We start from the raw sequence: 23,139 nt of genomic DNA on the forward strand, positions 1-23,139 counted from the left end.
CGACTTACCATCCTTTGCTAAAATACTAAAACTTGGCAGTCTGCTGTCCTTGAGTCCAGTCTGAGTCTTTAGTCCAGTCTCAGAACACTTTTTCAACGTCTTGGACTAGTCAGTTTCGTGCTTATTTTGAATTGGCTATGTGTTGGTCTCAGCCAATATTGGATGTAGACTTGACTTTTTCCTGCCTATCTAAAAATGTAAAAAATGGGTAATGCACTACAAACAATTTCAACCTGTGTATGTAACTCAAACTTCTGTGTATTGAGTTGTCAATTTCTATGCATTCACTAGTTGGATGTTAAAGGATATACCGAGTGGATTTGCTGATAGACCAACATCTCTGTTCATTCTGAAGAAACTCCCTAATCATTATTTTTACATTTAGAAAGACATGTACAGAGTCTGTTTTGGTCTTGGTCTTGAATAGGACTCAGTTTGCTCTGGTCTTGATTTTGACTTGGTCTCAACCTTCTGTTTTTTGGCAGATCAACTGATATCAAACTCATCTCTCATCCTTCTCATTCACTTTTGTCGTCTGTTTCTTCCCTCCCTCTCTCATTCCCTCTCCCTCTCCAGCCCCATGTGGAGGCCACTATTCGGCCCCTAGTGGAGTGATTTTGTCCCCTGGTTGGCCTGGTTACTATAAAGATTCTCTCAGCTGTGAATGGGTGATTGAAGCAGAACCTGGACGGTCCATCAAAATCACATTTGACAGGTGGGTGGCATAATTCTTTGATTCTGGTTATTACAAAGGCTCTCATAGCTCTGAATGGGCAGAACCTTGATGATTCATCAAAATCACCAACAGTTACTTTTGACAAGCTAAGATTTAAGGCTTAAAGTTTATGAAGGTTTGTTAAGAATGGAAAAAAAGAAACTGGATCAGTTAGATGTCTTAGTCTATATAATTAATTGTGGGAGTTATATATTGATCAGGTAGGCTGGATTATATCATGGCTGGCCTGACTATTAGATTCCCTGAGCTGTTAATTGGTGATAGAAGACAGAACTTGGAGGATCCTTTAAAATCACTGTTCATAGGTTCAAGGGTCTCTGTTTCAACTTTATTTCATTGTAAAGTGCATTTAACAATACTGGCTCAACAAACTTTACAAGGCTTGAAAATAATTTAAGACCGAGCCTTAAACTTCCCACCCTGTCTCTCTGTAGCATGTTAACCGATCATTGTTGTGGGAAAAAAAACACCTATCTCCAAAACGTACGATTTTCAGGACTGAAGAAAATGATGCTTATCTCCCCATTGACACTCATGCAATTTCAAAACGATACAATGGGTTTTTACCAGGTTTTACGGGCCAAAGGGCCAACAGATTCAACCCTTAAATGACCTTGTGAACTCTCAATTCAAGTCCAAAAAGAAAAACACCAAAATTGCAGTTGCATGTTTTTGGGGGTATTTTTTTCTGCAACAACAGCAGTATGTGCATGTTGCCTGGTCAGCAGCTTATCATGCCAGTGTTGGGATATGAATGCCAAGAACTCCACAACATTGCCAACATTTTCTGAAAATCATAACCCTTAACTTTTACTAGTTTGTGTGTTGCCTTATTTAATACCTATTTTAAAATGAGATGAAGAGTTTTATTCCAAAAGAAGAATTCCACTGTTTGAAAAAAAAATGACAGCTACTGTGACAAAATGATTGCCAGCATGACATTAAAACACATTATGGGTTACTATTAAAGTTATGACTCATCATAAGACCGCTGCTTGTAAAATAGTTATGTGTTGCGAATAGAATGATTTGTGCTTTTGAGAAACTTGACTGAATTTCAAGTAGCTGTTTTATTTAGATTATAATAGAATAATAGAATAATATAGAATATAAGATTTTGAAATACAATTATATATCAGTGATTGATGAATGATCATCAAAATCATGAATTCCTATATTGTTGCCTTCCAGGTTCCAGACAGAGTTGGGTTATGACTTCCTCGAGCTCCATGATGGGCCCAACCTCCTGTCTCCTCTGATTGGCTCCTTCAACGGAACCCAGGTGCCCCAGTTCCTGTTCAGCAGCAGCAACTTCCTGTATCTGCTGTTTACCACTGACAACAGCCGATCAAACGCTGGCTTCAAGATATTATATGAAAGTAAGTTGGAAACAAATATTTTTATACATATTCATACATGTACATGCACTCATGGAGTCAACGCTGATTCATTCAAAGCAAATTAACGTGTGCACATGGCATGATGGGATAGGTGGGAAAGTTGAAAAAGTTTAAGATTAATGTTAAACAAACTGAGAGTTTGTTCTGCTGCTTGTCCTTAAAAAACACACCCAATAAATTGCGATGACTTTTGACTTTTTGACTTTTGAAGCAACGCAAATCGAAATGGTTGCACTTGGTTTGTACATATCATTAGACATCTAACCCCATTTTCTTTCTTTTCAGGCGTTACAGTGGACAGCTACTCCTGCCTGGACCCTGGCATCCCAGTCAACGGTATTCGGTATGGCCAGGATTTCTCCATCGGATCCACGGTGTCATTTGGCTGTGATTCTGGCTACAGACTCAGCCATGAGGAACCGCTAGTCTGTGAGAAGAACCACTGGTGGAGCCATCCTTTACCGACATGTGACGGTGAATACCATCAAATGATAAATTTAGCATTGGTATAGTCATCCTTGTGATGGTATCTTAAATTATTTAACATATTCAGAATAACCTTAACCCTATAATCTTACAAAATTAACCCCACCCCTAACGTCAAAACAAGACTTGATTTAAGACCCTAACCCTATTAAAATAATATATGCCGCTACCTCACCCTAACCTGACCCACAAAATTATATTAGCATTCCTAGCCATGCAGCATCTAGTAGAGTCATCCCTAACCATACATGTGATCATAAATATCTAATGTTAATGGTCTTTTTAGTTATTATTTACACCTATACCATTATCACTTTAATTGGCAATTACTATAAATGTACCTGAATATTTCTTGGCACTGGTGCAGAGACAAATTGCCAACATGCAACATGCAAGTTTTCCAGCACATACTGACAGCTGACACTGACTGGCATACAAGCTACAAGGCCGATTTAAAACATACTATGCACAGTAGACTGTACCTACTACTCTTCATCTGAAGAGTTAAATATACAAAATTAAATATCCACTGTTTAGAATGATATTCATTCTTACAAGATGATTAATAGCATAAAGAAATCATGGTGCCTTTCAAATCATAGAAGTAATAGAAGTCCATAGTCGACAAATTGTTACCACTTTCACAGACTGGATTGAAAATGTTTTAGAGCTATTGAATGATGAATTTCAGGCAAAAAAAAAAGTCCACGATGAATATGTAGCATAGAACTATAAATTCAACATGGATCTTATCCAATGTACAAGACGGAGAGAAGCTCTGGTGTGTGAAAAGGATGAGCGGTGGAGCCCACCATCCCTCTATCATTCTGAGTCACATAGAACATGCTGTTCTGAGACAAAACCACTGGTTGAGTCACACACACACACACACACACACACACTAGGGGGGCAATTTTCAGTGAAGGCTGCTGTAGCTGATAGGGGGTGATTTGAAGAGAAGATTAGAGATGTGTGTGTGTGTGTGTGTGTGTGTGTGTGTGTGTGTATGTGTGTGTTTGCGCCTGTATGTGTGTGCAGTGCTTTTACCCATGTGCCTCCTGTCACCTCCTCTCCTGTGTGAACCATAAACACAGCAAGGTCTGAGGTAAGGTTGTCGAGGGCCTGTGTTAGCTGTCATCTCCCCTCTCCTCTCTCAAATCAAGGAGCGAGGGGCGGAGGGGGGGGGTCGCAGGGGTAGGTGAGGGGATGGAGGGGGGCATGTCACCTTCTCTCTCTCCCTCTCTCTCTCTCTTTCCAATCAGCACATGATGGGGCAGGAGGGGAGATGGGGTTGCGGGGTTGTGCAGAAAAGACAGACAGGGAGGAAGCAGGGAGGAAGCAGGGATGCGTCAGTTCTGCGGCGGCTTGTTTGGTTCGGCTCGTTGGCTCACCCGCTTGTTAACCACATTTGAATTTCACAGTTCCCGGGACTGGCAGTGGTTTCCTCTGAGCAGTATACAAGCGCTCTGCCTGGAATCTGAGGGCTGCATGCCATTAGGCCGTGTTTATATGTACCCATGCAAGTATAGCAACTCGTTGCTGCTGTGATTGGTAAGGAATGGGCGAGGCTGATGATTGACAGTGTAGTAGACGGTGAATTCAGGGAAAACGGCGCCAGAGACAGACGTGCCAGTCCCTTGAAAAGTTGTACAATTCAAATGGTCATGTTGTTGACAAGCAAATGTGAGTGGAAATAAAAAATGAGCAATTCATTGGGCTGCATCCAGGTTATTTTAAATTCATAGTTTGTTACATACTAATTTATACTTTCACTTATGAAACAGTTGCTTTAATCTGTTTTTTATATGACTGTTTTTGCTAGTGTAGAAGTACTGTTGTTATACAAATAATGACAAGATGAGCATGTCTGCCAAACAGAAACTATTTCCTATTTACAAGATTTTGTACCATATTGTATATGTGGTGGTGTAGAATTAAAGGAGGACAACAACAAATCGGGTTTTCTGTAAGCCAGGCACTTGTTTTGTTTTTATCATTTAATAAAAACATAATCTGAATTACATTTTCCACCAATTTTAAGGTCCAAAGAGCGATGTTTTAACTGAATCACCCAACATCACCTCATCCAGAGAGAGACAGAAAAAGACAGAGTGAGAAAGGAGAGGAAGATGTCGTGACAGAGAGTGAAGTAAAGAAAATAGGCAGAAAGACAGAGAGAGACAGATCTAAAAGACAGAGAGAGAGACAGATCTAAAAGACAGAGAGAGAGAGAGAGAGATCTAAAAGACAGAGAGAGAGACAGATCTAAAAGACAGAGATAGAGAGAGACAGATCTAAAAGAGAGAGAGAGAGACAGATCTAAAAGACACAGAGAGAGACAGAGATAGAGACGTAAATGAGTGCAGCCTTTCAAATTTCCTACACAGATCAGCATTCAGCATTATGCGCTTCCTGGCAGAAAACTGGTGGTCTTAATAATTAATAGCTGTGTGTGTGTGTGAGTGTGTGTGTGTGTGTGAGTGTGTGTTTGACAGTGTATGTGAATAACTCGCCTATGTGTTTGTGGTTTGTGTGTGTGCGTTTGTGTGTTTTTAGGTGTAGTTTAGAAATATTCCCACAGCTCACTCTTGTTTTTGGGGGTTCTGATGTTGTAAAAACCATGGTGGTTGAGTCTGAAGATATTGATGCACTTTCTGTTGTGGTTTGAACACTTTGAACACGGTCTGTACAGGTTGTAGTCTGGATAGCTATACTCTGGTATGGAAAGTAACTAAACACAAATACTTGAGTGCTTTCCTGAGATTCTCTACTGATCGTCCCAAGGAGAAATCCGTTGTGTCACTCGCTCCCCTCCTCAGGGAGGTCAGAGGTCAGCACAGCGCCCCTGCAGCTAGTAGGATACAGTGTTTTGCTCAAGGACACTTCAGCAGGGCTTTCAGGCTGAAGGACATTCTCCCTAATCATCACTACACCACCCAGCTGCTCCGCCACCCATGTACTTTACTTGTACTTTTGGACTTGTCAGTGTTCGCGGGCTTTATAGTTTAACTGTAAGAGAAAGTTACAGACTTTAAAAGTTCAAACCGACCAACTGGAGTGAGTAAAATGGACCACCTAGCAACACTGAAAAGTCCAAAAGTGCAATAGTTTGCATACTACTAGCAGCAACATAGTTTGTAAACCTTTGCTGAGGACCTGGCATCAACTATCTGAGCATCTGAAGACAAGCACAGGTCCCTTACCGCACAACAATCTGTGCAGCTGACTTGTGCACAGAACCTCCAGGGTTATCTTGAGGCCATCGTCTGACACCCACAATGTTTTGAATAATCTCTAAGAAACAGTTGTATTGCTTCACTGGTTTGTATACCAGCAAACTTGAAATGATACTGTATTAACATAAAAAAAAAGCTTTCAGAGACAACTTTGCAAAAACAGACATTTTCCAGTTGTTGCACACTATGCAAGTATAGTATAGCATTAATGTTGTGTAAACATAGCTCAAATAATATTTAAGGTTCAAGCCCTATTGTTTTTGTTTGGTGTTTTCCTCCAATTCTTCTTTTTCTGCCTCAGACTCAGAGACCATAAGTCCCACAGCAATTAAACTTGGTGGATAGGTTTCAAATCTCCCCCACTATTCAGCCAAAACATTTGCCAGATGGTGACAATATAACAAGCAACTTTGCAATTTAGCCAATAACTCCTGAACTGCATAGCCAGCATATTTGTTTCCTCAGATTCCTTCACTCAGCATGAATCCATTGCATATAGTAGTTTGATTTCTGCCTTGATAGTTTTATACCTTTTTGAATTGTATGCAAAACCTCTTTTTCGCTTTTTCTCCAACAAAGATGATCCAATTCTTCACAAAATTTTGTAGTTTGCAAATATGCAAACAGCATATTTGGATTACAGCTATTACGCAGATTGAAATTCAGAAATTTGCTTCACATAACCATTTGGCCAAGACACAAGAAGTGAGTTGACAGCGAAGAAGAGCAAACATTTAATGCTAGAGCAATCAAACTTCAAATACATATTTGCAAAGGGGCTCCAAAGTGCATCAGATCACATTTGGTCGTGCTCTGTAATGATGCTGTGAGGACAAATTGGCAATTTTGCAAATTGCGATATCTCATTGAAATATCTGTGCTAAAGACTTATCATGAATCATCATAGAAGCCTGTTTTGCCTCACAGCATTTTCAAACTCTGCTAAATACTAGATGCTAAAATAGCAGCTTGAAGCTTGTAGTTCTCTCTCAGAGGGAGCAGGTGAAGATTAGCTTGGTTGTTTAGACAAGCATCCTTGTATCATTCTAACACTATGTTTATGGAATATGTGTATGTCCCTATGTGGAGGTGATATTAGACGTCCATAGGAAACTACTCTCGATCCTGCCTATACAGACAGCTGCCCTATTCATCTGTCTCTCTCTATGTATATATATACAGTATATTAATGTACATAAGTGATGTTAGAGGTCCACAGGGAAACATTACCTGTCTTACCTATCTAAAATCTGATGCTAAACCTCTCTCTCTCTCTCTCTCTCTCTCTCTCTCTCTCTCTCTCTCTCTCTCTCTCTCTCTCTCTCTCTCTCTCTCTCTCTCTCTCTCTCTCTCTCTCTCTCTCTCTCTCTCTCTCTAGCTCTGTGTGGAGGGGATGTTAGAGGTCCCTGGGGAACCATCCTTAGTCCTGGCTATCCAGACAGCTACCCTTCATCTCTCAACTGTACCTGGAGTGTTGAAGTCAGCCATGGGAAAGGTAAGACACACACACACACACACACACACACACACACACACAGCCCCACACTAATAATTATAGAGAGTGAGAGACAGTGGCAAGTACAGTGGCACACACACACACACACACACACACACACACACAGCCCCACACTAATAATTATAGAGAGTGAGAGACAGTGGCAAGTACAGTGGCACACACACACACACACACAAATGGGCATGCATTGTGTACTAGTATGAAACACACACACACACACACACACACTCACACCACCACCACCACCACCACCACCAGAGATGCAAGCACTCAAACACAGAGACATAATAGACAATGTATATATTAATTATGCAATACTATATACATGGATTTAATGGCATTATCAGATCTCTTCTCTCATTTTTCTATGGTTTGGAGATATAACATGTATTATATAGAGGAGAATATTAAAGTTTAAGGGGTGCTATCATATATGGAGAGAAGTGGGAAAAAAACATGACAGACTTGAACCTTCTATTTTTAAATTGTAGGTGAGCCAAATGTTAACATCTATTTTGTATTTCTGTTAGCCTATCATGATGTTGGCAATGTTGACTCTAACATATTTGACTGGGTCTGCTGTCAACAAACTGTAACACAGTTTGAACTAATTTTAACAGTTATCAAGGGGACTGAAAATGGCACATCATTCTTAAGAGTCTCTCCCTCTCCCTCTCCCTCTCTCTCTCTCTCTCTCTCTCTCTCTCTCTCTCTCTGCCTCTGTCTCTAACAGGAGTCCAGTTTCAATTTAATTCTTTCCATCTTGAGGACCAGCACGACTACCTCTTGGTAACTGAGAACGGGAGTTTCCTGCAACCACTGGCTCGCCTGACCGGCAACGAGTTGCCTAGCAACATCAATGCTGGTCTCTATGGCAACTTCAAAGCCCAGCTACGATTCATCTCTGACTTTTCCATTTCATACGAGGGCTTCAACATAACTTTCTCTGGTAAATTACTGAACTATTGTATTATACTATTATACTCCAACAAGGTCTAGGTTGAATTTACCTTCAATTCAGTCGATTCAGGAAATCAATTTCCCTCACAATTCAAATAAGAAAGGTTTATATTCAGCATACATATCTCTCAAAACTTGCATCCAAAGCAAGTAAGGTTTCACATAGTTTCACATACCCACATGCATATCCACATGATGTGCTCAGTTCTAATGCGTAAAATATATAACACAGTTCAGCCTGAGTGCAGCACCCATCAAAAGCCGCCCCATCCAATGCTCCAGCACCCCGCACATCAGAGACCCAGACTACATCCCTCATAAGTCAAGATCCTTTACCTAACTGCCCATTCAGCACTCTGACTGACTCTGGGGGAAAAAAAGAGCGCTTCAATCTGTTGAGTCTACATTGTGGGACCTTGTACCGCCTCCCAGATGGCATAAGCTGGTACTGAGAATGTAACACATGGGAGGTGTCAGCGGAGACGCTACTTGCCAATCTCAACATGCTATTCCACTCCGCAGCACACTCTGAAGTACAGAGCAGTAAAATAAGGGTAAAGTCTGTCTGCCTCCTCCAAATGATCTGCGCCTTAGGAGGAAATAAATCTGATGCTGCACCTTGCTACAGACAGTCAACATTCTGATCACAATCTGATCACAATCTGAACATATGAAGAGTTAATTTCCAAAATACGATATATTAACGCTATTAATCATTTCGTAAAAATAGGAATGTTTTCTTTTTCAAATGGTGGGTATAATTTTGGAATGAAACTTTATATTAAGAAATAAATCAAATGCTCTATAATTATCAAATGATTTATAGTTTCTATTTACATTTTGAATGGATTGGATTTCAAGTGAATTGACCCTTATTACCACCACAGCACATGCTGATCTTTGCTTCATACAACAGCCTCAACATTACATTCTGTGGAAAGTAGTATAATTACTTTTAACTTGTAACTGTTACGTCCTATCACCACTACTACTTCACAACTTCTACTGTAGGTACTTTTACAAGCAATCTCAGGCACAAAATCAAAGAATGAAGCAAAGATTATATTTTAATGGAATGTCAAAAAAAAAGTCATTGGATGGGAGTAATAGCTATTAGGTGTTGATAGTTGATCTGAGCCTTCCCATTATTTGAAGACTCTCTTAGTCTTCACTTTATTTCAGTTAGTTCTGGAGCTGAAGGTTTCATTTTCAGTTTTCAGTTTAATTTGAGTTTATTGTTGTCATTTTGTTCAATTCAGTTCCATAAACAAAATCATCCTGTTTAACATGCCAAGGCCTTGCAGCCGCCTTTCTATTATAACTCAAGCATATCACTGCTGTAGGATGAAAACATCGCCACTCCAACAAGTCAATATTTGAGGAATCAAAAAAAACCCTGAGTTTACCCTGAAACTCTGACTCCAGCATGTATACTGTTTCAGTTTGACAGGCGAGGCAGTTGCAGTTTATATATCTACGGAGTAATATATATATACAATACATAATATCTATTTTCTAGAAATAATACACAGAATATTCCCTGTTTGAATGCTGAGATGTTACAATACATTAAAATAGATTTTTAACATTTGTTCATGTATTTATTATGTTTTTAATATCTATTTATTTTCTACAGAATACACCCTGGAGCCATGCGAGGACCCCGGTATGCCTCGGTTCGGCAGGAGAAACGGCTACAGTTTCGGCATCGGAGACACGCTGTCCTTTTCCTGCAATATGGGATACCGCCTCGAGGGGGCGCCAGAGTTAATCTGCCTGGGAGGGGGGCGGAGAATGTGGAGCGCTCCACTTCCGAGATGTGTCGGTATGTAGTAATATTACTGTTAATGTTATATCTCATACGACTACTACTGTCATGATTTAGTGTGTTAAGTCAGTGACCAAGTCAGTGAGACAATTTGATATTTTTTATTTTTTATTCATCCCACACTTGTCAAAATTGTGTGCTTTACTTGCAACACAACACCAAGCTTAATTGCATGCATAATTTTGTAAAATGTTATGCTTGCAACCTTGCAACTGTCACTTGTAAGGATATAACCCGTCATTACAATACAGATATGATGCTTTCTCTGTTACCTCTGTCTTTCACAAACAAAGGAGAAATAAGGTTTGAATTATTTAGTGGAAGAGCATGCATGTCCCCGGTGATGATGCGTCACCAAAATGTGTTGAGAAATTTGCTGCTGATGTGTTAAACTTTGTTTGCAAATAACAAAACTTCTGAATGTCAAGTTACCTTTTTACGAACCTGGGCATTCTCATTTCTGTTGGCAGCAGACACACAAGGCCAAGAGCTGTGTTGGGTTTTTACAAAAGACAAAGAATGAGAGAAGGGAGGAAGAGATGGGAAAAAAAAAGAAAGAGGCAGAAAGAGAGAGAATTTCTGGAGCATTCAGAAAAGAGAATGGCAGTCAGTTGTTGGAGGAGTCAAGTACCACCTTGGCAGAACATTTTCAGATTTAATGTGTCACGATCCTTAATTATTCTAAGCTGCATATTATTATTATTTTTTAAACATTGTATTCCAAAAAGCTGTTGAATTAAGTGAACTACACTGACACCAAGCAGACAGAACTCTGTACAAATGCCACATCTCTTCCAAACCAAATCTCAGTTGCTGCATGAACAATAAATGTCAGTGATATTTCTTGAGTAAGTCACCAGTAGGCACAGCAGCAACTGGCAGACAGTACCAAGGAAAACAAGTACAGCAAGTACAATAAAATAATAAAAAAGAAGAGATACTAAGATAAAACAATAGAGGTAATGTACATAATATAGAGACTATGGAGACAGTGCAAAAATGCAAATAATAATAATAATAAATGTGTATTCTTACATATATATTCTGTATATATACATAATCAGGAGATATACCAAACTAACTCAAGTTCACTCTTGAATATCAGATTTATTTAAGAGAGCGAACGTGAGGAAGCAGATGCGAAACGTGTTGTTTGCTCTCAAATGTTTTACTTGTTGAGCTTCATGAAAATAAAGAGCTATTAAAGCAAGTTAGTCTACAGCAGTGTGCGGTGAAACTACTTATATATGGACCTATAGCTGTGACTTTTTTGTTTCATCCTTATAATTTTATATTTAAGATATATTATGGTCTTGGATGTTGTTTTTCCAAAACCTGTTGAGTAAACTAATGTGAAAAAGACAGCCCCTGGCAGAATGTACCTTCCAAAACAAAGACTGGAAGGAAGAAATAGATGCATTTCATTCCATTGTTTTGATCAGGCATTCTCTTGAACAATTTTCATCCCAGCACCTGAATGACAAATTCTACATTTACTCTGGGAACCAGGTTCATCAAAACCTACTTGTACTCTTGTCATGTGGTGACCCATCAGAAGTAGGTCCATGCCCCATTTTGGGCTGTAATCCATAATGGTGTAACCAAGCATTCTGACATTTAATGGAGAGTCACAGGCAGAAAACAACTCAAGGCTGAGGATAAATGGCGCTGGCAGTCTGAAAAAGCAGAGAGGGACAAACTTCAAGGTCTTTGTGAGCAGGAAATGCCTTAAATGAGGTTTGATTTGGGTGCAGATGTAGAATCGATAAGGGACAATAATAAGAACAAATAGCAACAGAGACAAAACTGAACATTTCTGCACTCCTCCACAGGGTGTGTTGTTTTCAGCACAGACATGAATAGTCTGGAACAATTACAGGTGCAGCAAGACAGACAGTACTGTCCATTTGTGGTGAAAGAGCACTGCTGTAGATACAGTACAGTACAGTTTGCCCAGGTTGTAGAGTTCTAAACCCTGTATTTTTACATTGCTGGTTAACCAAATAAAAAAAAAATATATATATTTTCAGTCTTACATGTTAGCTATGTCAACGTTTACGTGTTTGACTGTCATTACACATTACATTACACTGTCGTCAGCCTGTAAAGATTGATAATGCAAAGAGGCATTTAGAGAGAGTGGTGTTGCAGTGTGGTGTGGTGTGGTGTGCTCTGCTATATTTAGTTCCTGTGTGTTGTGTTGCATTGCTGCATGATGTGCTGCAACACAACACAGAGGAGGAGAGGAGGGAGAAAGGGAAGGAGAGGGAAAGAATATCAACCTCATTGTCTTGTTAGCTGTATATCATGTTAGCTATGTTAACTTAGGTTGAACTAATTTGGTCTCTGTATTTAGTTTATGTTTTGTTTTGTTTTTTGTTTTTTATTATGGTCAATCAGTAATACCAGATGTCATACTGATGCACAACCTAGAGTTCTACCATTGATTGGATAGGAGACAGACTTTGTGGATTCATTGGATGTTTTTGCGGCTTGTGTTTGTGGTCTGACACGCCATTCTCCATTCTTTCCTACAAGATTAAACATATTGTTTGTAGAGTAACTTAGATTTTTCATAAGATCAAACATGTCCATGGCCTGCCTCTTTTACTCTGTCTATACTAACCCTTTTCATCAGTCATGTCATATAAAATATGGTATTCTATTTAGTGCTATAGGAGAGGAGAGGAGAGGAGAGGAGAGGAGAGGGTGAAAATGTAGAGGAAAGGAGCAAAGAAGAGAGGAGATGAGGGGAGAGGAGAAGACTGGGGAGGAGAGGAAGAGGCGGATTGATTGAAGTAGCGGAGGGTAAAGACGGCACTATTCATAGAGAGGGAGAGAGAGAGAGAGAGCATGAGTGAGACGGCGAGAGAGGGAGAGAGTTAAAGAGGAAAGAGGGAGAGGGTGGAGAGGTAATTTTCTAAATGGAAACTGTAGCAGCGTGATTTATTGACGATATGACAGCTGTAATATGACTATTACACCAGTAGAGACACAGAGAGGGGGAAGAAGGGAGGGAGAGAGAGAGGAAAGGGACAGAGAGATACTGTAGATAGAGGGCAAAAGAGAGAAGTGAAGAGAGAGAGAGGATCTTTAGGTAAATTAGTTTTTGAGTTTTACTACCTGCCCATCCTCCTCTACAGTACTAGATGGCTAACAATACAACAGTTTAACAGGGTTATTAAATTGCACACACACACAGGCACACATACACACACACACACACAGAGTGAGTGAGAGAGGGAGAGAGAGAGAGAGAGAGAGAGAGAGAGAACAACATACACATACCTATCTCTGTCCTCACAAGTGACCCCTTTTCTACATTTTCTACTCTTTCAGCGACATTTGCATCCTATGAGATAATAATAACACATTCTCTCTCAAACACACACACACAAGCACACACAGCAGTAGAAGTATTCACCCATTTATAAAAAATATTGGAATCATCATCCTCTGTAGGGGGGAAAAATAAAAACTTTTTCACTCCAAGGACAAGATGTTAAGGAGGAAAACTCGCGCAGCAAGACAATACAACTCAACCTGATGTATTCTCTATGACTGCTTGTACAATGGCTGGGAAACTTTTATTAAGCAAGTCCTTTGAGACAGGCTTGTGATGAAGGGCTATATAAATAAACTTGACTTGACTTTTATACAGTAAATTCGTACAATGAGAAAAAAAACTTTTTTTTCTGGAGAAATTCCAGAGGAGTTTCAAATGTGGGACGTTTTCTTCGGGTTCACCGACTTCCATGTTTTTGCAGCACACTTTCACATCACTATATTTTATCATTATATTATTGTATATATATCATATCATATCATTATAAAACTGTTCTTTAGAGTGAGTGAGAATGTTAATTTTAATCATTAAACCGATTAAACCAAACCTTTAAAATCGATCATTTCTCATTCTCTACTCTCTTCTCTACTCTCTTCTCTTGCTGTCTCTCTTCCTCTTCCTCTTCCTCAGCGGAGTGCGGTTCCTCAGTAGTAAATAATGAAGGGATCCTTCTCTCTCCCAACTACCCCATGAACTACGACAACAACCACGAGTGCATCTACAGCATCCAGGTAATGACTCCCTTCACCCTCGAATGTAAATCTGTTTTTGGTGAATAAAAGCAAAGTGACTCATTGTGTTTTTCAAACGTTTGAAAAAAGGTGATAACGGACTCTAAATATTTTATGCTGGCACGAATGTAGAACTCATTATGAAAATTCATTGAAGTTATTAGCTAGCTCCAGACCTTTGTGAGTACATGTTGTCTGCTTTGTTGGTGAATAAATCTGATTCGGATTTTATGTTGACTGCAGGTGCAGGCTGGGAAAGGCATCAATATTTCTGCTAGAACCTTCCATCTAGCCCAGGGGGATATACTCAAGGTAGACACACATCCATACACACACACACACACACACACACACACACACACAGTCTTTTCCCTTAATGTGCAACAAGACAATACAGCCCACATTCTTGGAGTGTTTACTGGTTGCTCAGTCATTCTCCTTCCCTGACATCCGTCTGTAAAACGGATCAATGACGATGAAGAAAATTCACTCAGTGTCCTTGGAGCCTTAACTGGATCATCTCTGTTTGGTCATTATCTTGTATTTGCATAGCATCAGTGAACTGCGCTATTGTTCTTACAGATTTATGATGGTAAAGACAACACGGCCCATGTTCTTGGAGCGTTCACCGGATCGTCCATGTTGGGTCTGACGCTGATTTCCACCTCAAACCATCTGTGGCTGGAATTTTACAGTGACACAGAACACACAGGGGAAGGATTCAAACTGGTCTACTCCAGTAAGTATACACTACAAACCAGTATGCACTTTCAATGAGCGCACACTTCAAACTGGTATACACTGTAATTGGGTCTAAACCATACTGTGGTTGAGTTCTACTCTCATCAAGAATGCACAAGAGTGGTGCCACTCTAGTAAGTATATTAAATTGGAACTAGTGTACAATTCAGACTGGTACAGTATATACACATTAATCTAGTGTACATGGTGTTTAAATGCAGCAAGAGGCTTCAAACTGGTGTATTCAAGTACAAGTACATACAACCAAGTGTGTATATACTGCACATTAGTTTGCACTTTAAACTTATATGTATTACCTCTGGTTAGAATACAGTACACATTTTAGCACTGGTTAGATTTTTTACTGGTTAGAGTGGTGGACAGAGAATACATGGCAAATGTTCAAAATAGCAAACTATCGTAAATACATGTTGCATACTAGTATACATTTAAGACACTGAGTATGTACTTTCATTAGTGTAAATTACTTAAATCTGGTTGTAGTGCTACAGTGATAAAGATTCAAACTGGTCCATTGAAGTACATTTTTATCACAAGCTGTTGTATACCACCGACTAGGATATGCTAAAAGTACACATGCCTTTAAGATAGATGCATGACTTGTAGCTGGAGTTATGTGCTGATACAAACAGCACTGGAGAGTAAAACCTAACCAGGATCAAAATCAGATCGTTTCCGCAAGTGCATTCCATGTGGCAGGTGTACAAATTCCTGATGAATGTAATGTGCGTGGTGAATCAATTTAATCCTCAATGGTCCCCATTTGTGAAACCATCACAGAACTCATTGCAAATTCCACCATTGAAATGATCATAAGAAACTTGTCACGTTTGATTAACAAAGCTTTCATAGAGCTCCCCGATCCGAGCGTAGGATGGGATGTGAAAGGTGTGTTCTCATGAGCACCAAAACACGCCCACGTTTGGCAGTGCCCTCTAATATGCATGTGTTGAAAGTAGACAATCTAATCATTTAAATGGAGTCATGCAAGATGATTTGTATTCTGCTTTGAAGTTGCGCCGCCTCACTGCTGTACGGGCAGAGCCGAGCGCTACTTAGCCTACTCCTCTGCACCTCACCTTTCTCCTACCGGTGCCGCCAAAAGTTAGTTCGCCATGCATATTTTCTCAGAAATGGAACGCACTGACCGAAAGAACATCGCAGCAGTGTTATTCGTTTGGAGGAAGGAACCACTAGGTCACATTATTTCCACATTCATGTCTTATGTCTGTAGGCTACAATTAAATTCAGACCAGATGTGAGGATGATCTCAACTGTAGCATTCTGTTCAAATTGCTAAACAATAAATGCATACCTCTGAGAGCATTTTGGCATGCAGATAGTCTTCTAGGTAATAGATCAAATCTTGGTTAAGGTCTCATTAAGATAAGCTATTTATATGTATCTTCATATCATGCTCTCCAAAATCCAAAATTGTGCTCATGAATAAACAGAATATTCTGAATATTACCATGGAAACTGAGCTCAGGCAGACTGTGAAAAACAACATTAAACAGGATACGGTATTTACATGCTTCAGTATCCCTGCTAATATTGGTATGTCCCATGTATCTTTTTCAGTTTTTTTTTTGTTTTGTTTTGTTTTTTATAATCAGGGTGAGAGCTTAAATGGATATGATACATCAGCAAGCTGTAAAACAGAATACTTGAGTATGCCACATATAAAGGGAATATTGCTGTGCGTCTAAACACTAGTTCTGTTTCCCCAGTAGGTCTTAGCTGTCCCATAGTGAACATGGAGAAAGAAACAGATTGTAAAGATCTCTCTCCCTCTTTCTCTCTCTCTGTCTCTCTCTCTCTCTCCAGGTTTTGAGTTGTCTCATTGCGAGGACCCAGGCGTGCCTCAGTTCGGCTTCAAGGTGAACGACCAAGGCCATTTCTCTGGGAGCAGCATCACGTACAGATGTGAACCAGGATACACGTTGCATGGGGCTTCCATGCTGAAGTGCATGACAGGGGAGCGGAGAGCCTGGGATAACCCGCTGCCTTCTTGCATCGGTACGTCTCTTTCTGCTGTGAGGCAGTTTTGCGCTTTGAGAAGAGCTTTGTAAGAAAGACACACAAATCACTACGAACTAATAATCCCTAAAATAACCTTACATTTACATTAATTCACCCCTGAATCCATGCAAAATCCCCTTAAAATTAGTTAAGGGAGTTATTAATGGACGAGACCCCATCGAAACGCCCTCAAAGACCCCCTTAATTTTTGACTGGTTACTTTCTAATATAATGAAAAATTCAGGGAACAGGAACTTTCCATTAGTAACTCATTAATAACCCTGTAAACCATGCACAAAAGACATAAGAAATCCCTTAATTACTAGTAAATCAACCCATGAATAGATCCCTTAAAAACCCATGATACTAACCCTTACTTTTTGAAAGCCATGTCATTGTTAATAGATAATTCATGCTTATGTAATGGCAAAATTAAGGACATTTCAGGGATAAAAGTAAAGGGTTTTGTTTCATAGTGGCACACGGATGTATACAGACACACATGAAGGCACATACAACACACAATTATGGATTGAACCTTAAATAACAAAGTACAATAGGTAATAAACTGGAGAGGGAAAGGGGAGCAGGGTTGATTGTAGGAATCTGTCAAAAATCTCATAATTTTGATCCGGACCTCTTTGCTGACAATTGCACACAGCAACATCCAAAACAGCACAATTTCACTTTAAAGATATCTACAATATTAGGCACTTCCTCTTCTTTGCCGACCTAGAAAAATGTATCCATGCTTTTTCTTTCTTCCAGAATTGATTACTGCAATGTACTAGTCTCAGCTTCACACTCTCTGAAATCTCTGACTTATCCAAAACTCAGCAGCTAGAATACCGAACCAAATCAGAAAACACGGTCCCGTTACCCCGGGCTTAGTCTCTGCCATTAACTCCATGTACGTCCACGTATTGATTACAAAGTCCTACATCTAAAGTACAGTACGAAGCTTTACGTGGCCTTTACCCGCAATATATTGCAGATTGACTTTGTCGCCAATACAAATTCTCTGTTTATCCCCCATCTTCGAAAGAAAACAGGTGGAGGCTTTCTCCTACAGGGCCGGCTTCCTTCAGAATCACCTTCTTCGCGGTTGTCGGGAATCAAACGGCATCTTCGTTTTTAAGTTCAGACTAGAAGCCCATTTATTCAGCACAGTTTATAATCTACCTGAACTCCCTCTACCCAACAATTCCATTTCCTTTCCTGCAGTGGGTGATTTGCTCTCTGCTCCCGTAGACTGCAGTCATGTTGCCTCATTGCTGTGCTATCTACTCAAACAAGCACACACACACACACACACACACACGCACACACACACACACAAACAAGCATTTCTCTCGTTTTTACCTGTACTTATGTCTTTGTTACTCTATAAATGTCTGAGTGATAAACCTGTTTATTCGAATTGCTTGATAAATACATTTTAATTGACTTGATTTTGCAGCAGCCATTTTCGTCGCTGCATGCGACCATTCGGTTTAATTCATTCAGGGACACAAAGCCTACTGTGAAGCAACCCCCTTTAGTGCATTGATATATTTCTAAAAGTTCCATTATTAAATCATTACTTTTTTTTAATTCAGATGCTTTTTATTCCAGGGCTTTTAACATTGATAGGAAATACCACACCACGGTTATGAATATTGATGTCAACAAGGCAATAATAATGATTTATTTGCTATTCAATTTCACTGCTGGCTAAATGACAATGCCAAATGACTCTCTCCTGCTCTGACCCTCCCAAAACTCACTCTCTCTCTCTCTCTCTCTCTCTCTCTCTCTCTCTCTCTCTCTCTCTCTCTCTCTCTCTCTCTCTCTCTCTCTCTCTCTCTCTCTCTCTCTCTCTCTCTCTCTCTCTCTCTCTCTGACTCACACACACACACACATACACACACACACACACACACACACACACACACACGGTATGTAGCACCCTAAGTGCTTTGATATTGCTCTATATAGTCCCAGAAGCATTTCCCCTGTGATTATGAGTCATGAAAACATTATTTGGAGCTATTTACTTTCACTTGATGTCATATCTCCCACCTGGGATCGTTTTGTGGCAGCCATTTTGAGCCTTTCCCAGTAAGTGTTTGGTTTAATGGCTAGATTTTCCAATTAACTCAAACAAATGCTTAGCCTATAAGGAGTGACACAAAATGGCTGCTCCAACTGGGCCCCAGATGGGAGCTGTAATAGCGTAACAGCAAGCCCAGTGTTTTAAGCACCTTTCTTCCTTCAGTGCCACTGCTGAACTTTCTGATTTCTGATTCAGCCTAATAAGTCTCTCTCCCTCTCGCTATCAATAATGAAACAGTCATAAAACCACTGGCTGATATTCTCTGACTTTATATTTTAGGAATGACATGCTGCGACCTCAGCTAACCTCCAGTCTTAATATCATATTGCCTCATATTATTACTTACGGTCTCTCCTTCTTTACTTCCGCCTTGTTTCTCTCCCTGTTCTTTCGCTTCTGCCTCTTTTCCTCTCTCTCTCCCCCCATCCTGACTCCTAGTCTTAATATCGCTCCTATTACTACAGATAATATATTCTAGTGAAGGAGGGTGGAGAGCCTGAGGGAGGAGGGAGACAAGAAAGGAGGGGAAGGAGAGGAGGGGAGAGTTGTGAAAAGATATTACAGAGAGAGACAAAGAGAGAGGGGGGATCATTTCCTGTTATATAATGAGCGGTGATTCTTTAGGGAGGAATGCAGGATCAGCACTTTGTTCCTCCACTCCTCTTCTCTTCTCTTCTCTTTTCTTCTCTTCTCTTCTCTTCTCTTCTCTTCTCTTCTCTTCTCTTCTCTGCTCTGCTCTTCTCTTCTCTCTTGTGTGTGCATGTGAGAGAGAGGACAGATGGAGACAGAGAAAGATAGTTAGATTCTTTCTTATTCCATTTCTCACCATGGTGATCGTTTAATCACTGTTCATTGGCTGCCGAGGTGCGCTGAGTGGATCTGATTGGCTTGATAAACAACCACTGCAGACAGATAGCTGGTTGACCTGTCATATATCACACACACACTGAAACACACACACACACACACACACACACACCTACACATCAATCACACATGAGTTTGGTTGAACTGATGTTGTTTGTTATGTTGTCATGATAAGACTAATCAGACAGACAGAGATACAGAGACCTGCTTGTGTGTTTGTATGTATAGGTACATATTAACGCTCTCCTGTGTGTATGTGTGTGTGTGTGTGTGGGTGGGTGTGGGTGTGGTTGTGTGCTGTAGCTGAGTGCGGAGGTCGTTTTAAAGGTGAGTCTTCAGGGCGGATCCTTTCTCCTGGATACCCGTTTCCCTATGACAACAATCTGCGCTGCACCTGGAGCATCGAGGTGGACTCGGGGAATATTGTGAGGTAATACAGCATTCCAAAAAACGTCCCAATAGTAAAGTTGTCATTCATGTCAATGTCATTCATTTCAATGGTCATTTCAGTACTATCAATTTGTGTTCATCATCAAATAAACAGAACATCCATTTTGTAGAGATGAGAGATTGAAAAATATTTGTGTTAACATCTATTCTGGGAATAGGGAAGTCAGTGTAGTAAATGTGATGATGCTGATTCAAATCCTGACTTATTCTTTTTTTTACTTACTTAATTTAAGAAAACCTCAAATCTAAAATTTTAATGGCCCGATCTGAAATTGCAGTATGACACCACCTGTTGAGCCACTGTTGCCCCACTTTTGGCTGTGTTCATATTTTTATTTATTACATTGAAAACATTTTTCCCTCATAGCGGTTAACAAAGATTTTTATACAAGGCCAACATCTGACAGAGCAAAATGAATGTTGATCTGAGTTTCAGTGGGGACTGACAGTTGAGATAATTCTCTCTAAGCAAGCCCTACCCTTTAAAAATCGGTTAATGCATCCATAATTTATATCAAAATCCCTCACTGGGGCTTATATACTGTAAATTAAGCCTTTTGAAAGTGAAAGTAATCCACCAATCCTCTTGCGATCAAAAGAAGTGATGCAAGGGTGAGAGTTCCTGAGCAGTCGCCCAAAAACTTTAAGCAAGTTATAACTTTAAGATATGATTATCATATTTGAGATTTAAGGTTTAATTTATTCTGCTCCACACTGTTTCTCATGTTATCTCTTTTCCATCTGTTCTCTTTTCCCGTTGAAGGTTTAATGTCTCTGATCATGGATACAATAACTAAAAAGAAATATGTTTTATATTCCATCCTTCAGTTGTTATGACTTCTTAAAAGTTTGGAACGGACCTTTAGAAAATTAGATCCTGCTAGCCCTCATTTAATGAAAAGACAATATTAATAGTACTGATAATCTCTTATTTTTTATGCAAATTGCAGTCTTCAGTTCTTGGCATTTGACACGGAGGCCAGCCATGACATGTTGAAGGTTTGGGACGGACCAGCGGAGAATGAAATGTCTTTGGCAGAGCTCAGTGGGTCTCTGCTACCTGAGGGAATCCATTCTACACTGAACACTGTCACTGTTCAGTTTGAGACGGATTTTTACATCAGCAAGTCTGGATTCGCTATTCAGTTCTCCAGTAAGTAATACTTAGGCCATTAATAAAAAATGTGAATATTAATATTGGGAATTCTCGCTACTGCTGTTGCTGATTCTACGTGACTATGGGTGCCCAGAGTGACCAATATTGATGGTTGACCCCTTATGCACTCCTAAAAAGCTTCCTAAAAACCAAACCTGCTTAACAGAGGGAAATAATGCTTTTTATCTATGGGTGACCCAAAATGTGCGATGGTATTTTTTCTTGTGGTTCTCCGTTTTACAAGAATTCCAAAATTCAAGTTAATCCCTGCCAACTTTTCAGCTAATTGGGAGAGCAAAGACATTGCATATCACAAATAATCACTTTGCGCCAAACCATTACCAATTTACAAATGGGGTGTTCATAACAGATATTTTATATTTTCTAAACAATTACTTGAATTATTGTTCTTTTTAGATAAATGTACTAGTCTAATCACCGTAATAGTTCAGTGTGACACAGATTCTTATATTAACAACTCCGCTCCTCTCTTTCTTCTCCTTTCCTCTCCTCTTTCTCCTTCCTTCCTCCCCTCTCTCTCCTTGCTGTCTCCCTCGCAGGCTCAGTAGCTACAGCCTGCAGGGACCCAGGAGTGCCTATGAACGGCAGTCGTAGTGGAGACGGCCGTGAGCCGGGGGATTCAGTGTCCTTTCAGTGTGACCCAGGATACGAGCTCCAGGGGGACGACAAAATCACCTGTATACAAGTGGATAACAGATACTACTGGCAGCCCAGCCCGCCTGTCTGCATAGGTGAGAGGTCCAGCTTCCATATATACGGTGTATAAGTACATATGTATATATATATATATATAGAGAGAGAGTATGGAGTAGTTTTGGGCCCAGGAGGGACGTCTCAAATTAGCCTAGTAAAGTAATCTTTTTTTTAATGAATATACCTCTGATACTATTAAACCAGCCTAGCCATTTTTCTGCATTGTGCTGCTTTTGAACGAAAACCAAAACTTTGGTGTTTTTCATTACGTTAAGTGAACTGAAATTAGGTTTTCATCCTATACGGTTGAAATTGAGAGAACATTTTATGTTTTTAGCCAACTGTCATTGGAGATGAATTGCTGTAAGACTTTGATTATTAGAATTAATGAATTTGCCTTCCCTTCTGTTCCCACCACAGCGCCTTGTGGAGGAAACCTAACCGGCTCCAGTGGTTTTATACTGTCTCCTAACTTCCCCCACCCCTACCCCCACTCCAAGGACTGTGATTGGCTCATTGCTGTGAACTCTGACTATGTCCTGTCACTGGCCTTCATCAGGTAACCTTCCACTCTGCTAAATAATCCAACTGAACTGACTTGACTTGATTAAACTGACGCCTCATTTTGAATCTAAATCAGCTATCTTTCTTAACCTGACACCTGTCACAATGTAGAATGAAAATTCTTAGTTTCTGGTAACTATTGTAATCCACTAGCCACTGAGGCTAGTGAACTAAAAAATCATATCATATCAACCCCTATTGGATGATGAAGGCCCTGTAACCACCAGTCACCTTCTTACTTATCTTGCAGTATAACGCCTGGATGAAGCA

At 39.9% G+C, this 23,139-nt stretch overlaps 1 protein-coding gene across 1 annotated transcript in view; it reads left to right on the forward strand.

The window, feature by feature from the left end:
• The window catches only part of LOC139657313 (CUB and sushi domain-containing protein 3-like), a 117,988-nt gene that overhangs the window by 27,572 nt on the left and 67,277 nt on the right, over positions 1–23,139 (forward strand). Inside the window, exons 8-21 of the mRNA XM_071535104.1 lie at positions 577–715; positions 1,928–2,115; positions 2,422–2,610; positions 7,237–7,353; positions 8,108–8,323; positions 9,971–10,159; positions 14,139–14,239; positions 14,483–14,551; positions 14,822–14,978; positions 16,829–17,020; positions 20,289–20,415; positions 21,386–21,588; positions 22,152–22,343; positions 22,726–22,864. Of these exons, the coding sequence (XP_071391205.1) occupies positions 577–715; positions 1,928–2,115; positions 2,422–2,610; positions 7,237–7,353; positions 8,108–8,323; positions 9,971–10,159; positions 14,139–14,239; positions 14,483–14,551; positions 14,822–14,978; positions 16,829–17,020; positions 20,289–20,415; positions 21,386–21,588; positions 22,152–22,343; positions 22,726–22,864 (2,218 nt within the window). The remainder of the gene's footprint in view (positions 1–576; positions 716–1,927; positions 2,116–2,421; positions 2,611–7,236; positions 7,354–8,107; positions 8,324–9,970; positions 10,160–14,138; positions 14,240–14,482; positions 14,552–14,821; positions 14,979–16,828; positions 17,021–20,288; positions 20,416–21,385; positions 21,589–22,151; positions 22,344–22,725; positions 22,865–23,139) is intronic.

Source organism: Centroberyx affinis, unplaced genomic scaffold, assembly GCF_046629955.1.
Source record: "Centroberyx affinis isolate AG114_WGS23_722 - 3 ecotype Tasmania unplaced genomic scaffold, CSIRO-AGI_Caff_v1 ptg002666l_1, whole genome shotgun sequence".
Taxonomy (NCBI): Eukaryota; Metazoa; Chordata; class Actinopteri; order Beryciformes; family Berycidae; genus Centroberyx; species Centroberyx affinis.